We start from the raw sequence: 6,136 nt of genomic DNA, 5'->3' as shown, positions 1-6,136 counted from the left end.
GGTGTTTCTGCGGGATTCGTGCGTCAATAATTAGATCATCTTCGCGCTGTTTGTTGTAGGCGATTAGCGAAATCAAATGGCATCGGCGCACAAAGAAAGCAGAACGACAAACACACACACCAACATACAGACTAAATGGGAAATATCATTTCGATTTCCATTTTCATTTCCATTTGTGTTTGCTTTTCCGCTCAGTGTCGATTTTAGCACCTTTCTTTTTCTTGGGGGAACCAAACAGCGGGCGTAATGGAATAGCGATCTATTATGGCAAGGATTTTCAAGAACTAAACTTTAATTTAAAATTTAAAAATATGTGTAATATTATAGAAGTAATAAAGGAAATATTTCAACATTATGCCCACTTCTAACATCGTTTTCCTCGCAGTGCCTGTCAGTTCTGACGTCTGCCATTCGAAGCCCCACTTTTCAGAGCAACAGCAAGTTGAATTGAATTTTCCGTTTTCTGTGACTAAAGCAACTCAGCTTTTCCATGTCCTTTGAAGTGCGCATCAAGTGCCGCGAGATGCTGGCGGCCGCCCTGCAAGCGGGCGACTTGCCGCAAGGATGCGGCGATCCGGAGGACATGGCCGCCCAGCTGGAGGAGGCCATTTACGTGGAGCTGAAGAGCTGCCAGGTCAAGTACAAGAATCGCATCCGTTCGCGGCTGGCCAACTTGCGCGATCCGAAGAATCCGGGACTGCGCGAGAAGTTCCTGCTGGGACTGATTGGCGTGGAGAAGCTGGCGCGGATGACGCCGGAGGAGATGGCCAGCGACGATCTGAAGCAGATGCGCCAGAAGTTCGTCCAGGACTCGATCAACGAGGCGCAGATGGCCAAGTTCCAGGGCACCAAGACGGACCTGTTCAAGTGCGATCGCTGCCACAAGCGCAACTGCATCCAGCTGCACACCCGCGACGGCGACGAGCCCATGGTCACCTTCGTCATGTGCGACGAGTGCGGCAACCGCTGGAAGAACTAGTCATCGCTCCCCGGAAGGATCACTCCGCAGGATGCCAGCTGTAACATAACTACAACACTGATCTTCCACTTCCACTGATTTCCATACAATACATTTGCATAAACGAAAGCTGCCTAGGTACCCAAATGCCAGAGGGTATCAATGAGTCCATCAAGTGAGCAGCACATCACAGAGATGCTCCTTTGTTCGCCAGCAAGAAAGCAAATCGCTGTTTTATAAACATTCAACAATATACGTACTATATGTATGTACTATGTGTGCATGCATAAAAAACGAGCAGCGTAGATTTAATGAAATTTGTGACTATTAGTTAGCACTTTACACTTTAATGAATCATTCACTGGGATGATCTCCGCCGAGTGGGTGGTATCTGATGGTATCGGATAGGATCGGATAAGATGGGATTGGATGGGCTATATGTACATACGTGTAGCGTGGGTCGTTGCCGAGTATTAGAGCATTTGCTTTATGGCCACTTTAATGGCATTGACTCGGATTGGCAATAATTATGGTTATGGTAATGGTAATGGGATGGGGATTGGGATTCAGGTTGGGATCTGCACCCGAACTGGGCTGATAGGTGGACTCGTGATGGGATGGATGGGAATGATTGCGCCGCAGAGGCGGGCAAGTTAATTAATATCCGCCGTCGTAAACGCAGCGCAACAATGAATGCAGAAGCGAATCAAGTAAATCGCATTAATTGGCCATTTGGCCAAAAAACCATTAAAAACCAAAAAAAGAAAAAAGAAACCGAATAAACAAAGTGGAAATGCGCCTTTCCCAGGCTTCCTTTCCGTTTCTTTTTGGCGTTTTTATGTCCGTCTGGCGCCGATCATCATCATTTTCCCCCAAACAAAATCGCTTATTTGTTTTCGGATTTCATTTCTATTACTTTTTTCCTCTTTTTTTTTTTGGTTTTTTCGTTTTTGGTTGTTTGGTTTGTTGGCTTTTGTGATTTTGTGATTTTAGCCACCGGTTCGAAATGTCGCTCAAAAATTGACGACCCTGAAGGCGCCGGCGCCAGCGACAAGTGCGACCGCAGCAAGGTGGTAGCGGAAAATGGGGAAAATCGGAAAATTCCGCTGGGGATTTAAAGGGGGGGGTAAGGGAGATTGGGGGCCTTGAGATTGGCATGCAGACGCGCGGTGCTTTCAAGTGCCATATTTGATGTATAATGTTGGATTATATGGCCAAACGACGAAATGGATTTTGGCTTTAAGGCATTAGCCGTCGAGCAGCCAAATGAATGACTGACATCGAAATGGACATCGACTTGGACATGGACATGATTATGGATATGGATATGGAAATGGGTGTGGACTTGGACTTGGGATCGGCCATAAATGAAATATAGCAAATCAGTTCAAAGAGCTGCAAGTGCTCTATAAAATCAGATAGTAAACCTGCGGGGATTGCGAAGATCTAGCGAACAAGTTGCTTGTGTTAGGCATTATGTCGCAGATCTGGGGATCAGCCAAGCGAGCAGATCCAGGTAAGACTATGGATATGGTGCTATATAGTAAACAACGAACATTGCAATCAATATAGATATATAAAATGATAAAACGAATTAAAACGTTAACCATTGATTTAGGTACTTCATACTACGAATTAGATTTATATTAGATTATACTATGATACTGCTAGTTCCATACTTAGTTCCATACTTAGTTCCATACTAAGATATCATAATGCTTATTATTAGATTATAAAAACATTAAAGGATTATTAAACTTGAAGGATTTCCTATTGATTATTGCTCCTTTTCCATCTTATTCTAACCTGTGAGCTCAGTTTAATTGAGCCATCATTTGATCGAACGACTGCGCTGGGCATTGTAAGTTCTACGACATCAGTTGGCCATAAAGGATTTACTGTTGATTGTTAACTGTTTATGGCGGCCAATTGATGCGCCGACTGACCTGTGTGGAAGCTCAGATAGCCAGGCTAGCCAGGCTCGCCAGGATCGCCAGATCGTCGAGAGTTCAGGGGAACAGGTAGGTTGGTCCAGCGGAAATTCCCACCATATAGTGCGTGTATGTGGACGAAGTGCGAAAACAGATGCAGCCTCATAAAAGGGGCGCAGATAAGGTCGCGGTTGCGTGGGAAAAGCCCATCCGACCAGGACGAAGCAGTGCGGTTGGCGCATCATCATCCATGCTACCTGCGTGGGTTGGCCATGGCCATATCCATGGCCATATCCTTGTGCAAGGATGGCAGGGAGCTGGGATCATAAAACGCTGTCGCTTTTGTTTATGCTGCTTATTTAAATTGGCTTCTTGGCGGGCGTTGCGACCTGGTGTCCTGCTAGTCCCAATCCCAATCCCGATTCCAATCCCAATCCACGTCCCACATCCACACTGCCTACCTGTCCTGGGAATTTCCGATCAACCCGAACCCATATGGCCACGGATGCGTGAGAGTGCTCCGTGCGATTCTAGATCATCACAATCGGGTTATTGTGCCGCACTCGATGTGTGCTCTACGGTTTTCAGGAAACCCTCTGCTCTTGGGTTTTTCCCACCTCGCACATCGTGCGTCATCTGGTGGCACAGGACGCACTTGCCCCTGCCAGTTGGTCCTTGCACCCTTGCAACCTAGCAGCCCAGCAGCCTTGCGTCCAGGATTACGACACCTTGACACCTTCTGTGGAACTGCTGAATCGCAGAACCACGACGACCTCTCAACCTACTCCCACTCCTCCTCCTCCACCTCCTCCTCCTCCCGCTACACCTCCTCCTCCATCCCACTCCTCGCCATTGATTGATTTGCCAGCGTGTGTTTGCATACTTGATGAATTGTGGCAATGATTGGGAGCTACACTCGACGAAACTCTAGTCAATCTATCTAATCTGTTGCCATATTAGAAACAGAAATATAGTGGAATAATATCACACTTGAACTATTGCCTATTTAGCAAAAGAAATATCTCTTTGTGCATATTATTTGCCTTAAAAAGGCTGCGTACATTTTTCTTTCAGTGCAATTGTCTGCCGACGCTGCATTCGCTTTTTTATGGTTTTGATTTTGATTTATTTGTGGCCCGATTGTCAATCGGACGGTGATGATGATTAATTGCGACGGTGAATGCCAATTGTCGCCATTGGCTGCGATCTCCGTCCAAGACCTCAGCAGCCCCCAGCACCCCCCTCCATCCCCAAATCCCCGTCGCCATTCCCCATTCCCCGTCACCACCGGTTTCCATTTCCATCTCCAGCCATTTGTTTATTTGTGGGCGCGTGCTGGGGACACCGATCCGCGAACAGGCCACACCCGCATTTGCATCAACAAATTAGCCGGCGGAGACATGTAAATCACGTGTGGCCACGCCCCGCGACGCCCAACCCCCTGCCACCCCCCTCCAACCCCCTCCGCCGATGTCGAGTATACGAGTACTTGGCATTCCTTTCGATCTCCGGCATGTGGAGCACCCCAACCTGCCAAACTGGGACTCCCAGAGTCCTGCAGAGTACTCACATTCTATGCATCTGCAGGAGGAGGTGGGAATACGAAATTCTTCAGTTCAAATGGGGCGACAATTGGAGGTCTGAGGAGGCTAATTGATAGAGCAGCACTAGCAACAAACGAGCTAAAGATCCAAGATCGATGCGGAAACCAATAGATCGCAGTGCCTAGGAATGCCCATCTAATCCATCTCCCTTGCCGGAAGTCTTGCAGCCAGCGATGATCTCATCGAGGAAAGGAACAACGCAACGGGAACGAACGCTGCATAACTCAAGTGGCTGCGCCAGTGGGGATCGTGGGGATCCATTGGGGAATCTTGGGGTGGGGTTGGAACTAAGAGGGGCCTCGTCATTTTCCCTGATTGACAAACGATCGCGGCGATTAATGTTCGAATGGGTATCGATCCATTTGCATTCGCCGGCGACCTTGACTGGCTGGCTGTGGGTGGTGGGTGGTGGGTGGTGGGTGGTTTCTGGTCACTTATGAAAATAAATTGCATAATCGCTTGGCTGACAACCATGAAAATCGAACAGAAGAGCCATCCACCGTCAGCGCTCCTCCTCCCACCGCCCACCTCCCACCTCCCTCCTTCCTCCAATCCCGCCAACGATCCACGATTATTTTTTATGCGTCAGTGGCGATGACGCCAGTGGTGCTGCTCGGTGGTTTGCCAGCGGATCGGTGGATCGGCGGATCGGTGGATCGTCGGTGGACATGGACACACCCACCGTTGGCCAATTACGCGAGCGCCAGTAGTTACGCCACTGTTTTTGGCATTCTGTTTGTTGGATTTCCATTTCAATTAATCAAAATTTGCGCTTCCGTTTCAATTTTTCGCCTCCACCACTGGGAGAAGGGAGGGGGGGAGGGGGGGACAGGAAGCATCGGGTGGCGAGAGCTCCATTAATTGACGAGCTTCGACTTGTGTAAATTTACAAGTGCACTTCCCTCCCCATAAATTATCACGGCGCTCAGGTGCGTAGTGCGATCGAAAAGGGGGTTTGATTTCACTGGGTTTTATTTCTCATGGAGTATTTAACACTCAAGAGTGGTGTTAGTTGTGGTGTTACTAAGCCACGAATTGGTTAATAATCTATTAAAGTCAGTGGAGCATAAAAAACTGCCTAAAAAAGTGTCTACAACTTTGCAGCCAAATATTTCGAAAAAGGTGCTCAAAAGTATGCAGCAAAACATTTTGAGTTCATTATTAAGTTGAATGCTTTCAGAAGTGCCTCTTTGATTTGTGACCATTGTTGAGATTTTGTACCTAAGTCATATCAATTTATTGATTAGAATCTTTTGGTTTTAATCTTTAATCCCTTTAAAAAGGGAGTAGAGCCCCTCCCCCTTTTTTGGTGACCACGCCACTGGACTTTGCACTGGCATTTTCATTCGATTGCTTTGCATTTCGATGCGAGGCGATGCGATGCGATTCGATTCATTTCGTTTCGATTGAGTTGGAAGTGATGAAGATTTATTGTTTTCATTAAAGTGCCCACACTGTGGCACCTCCGCTCCATTTGGCTGCTCCCGGTGTCGTCCACTTTTATGGCCTGTTCGCGTTATTTATCTGACACTTCTGCGGGTTTGGCCAGCAGGTGACCGCTGATCGATAGTTTGGCAGGCACTCGATGATGGCTCATGGCTCATGGCTTCTTGCATCGCATTCAATTCAATGCAGTTCGTTTC

The 6,136-nt window shown here is 47.6% G+C and overlaps 1 protein-coding gene across 1 annotated transcript; it reads left to right on the top strand.

The window, feature by feature from the left end:
- Nucleotides 1-393: 393 nt before the first annotated feature.
- On the top strand, nucleotides 394-1,224 carry LOC122624644 (transcription elongation factor S-II). The gene has a single exon (XM_043804302.1). The coding sequence runs from the start codon at nucleotides 491-493 to the stop codon at nucleotides 977-979; it is 489 nt and encodes a 162-aa protein (XP_043660237.1). The 5' UTR covers nucleotides 394-490; the 3' UTR covers nucleotides 980-1,224.
- The last annotated feature ends 4,912 nt before the right edge of the window (nucleotides 1,225-6,136 follow it).

The sequence above is a fragment of the Drosophila teissieri genome, chromosome X, assembly GCF_016746235.2.
Source record: "Drosophila teissieri strain GT53w chromosome X, Prin_Dtei_1.1, whole genome shotgun sequence".
Classification (NCBI taxonomy): Eukaryota; Metazoa; Arthropoda; class Insecta; order Diptera; family Drosophilidae; genus Drosophila; species Drosophila teissieri.
This window is presented reverse-complemented; position numbering and strand designations above follow the sequence as displayed.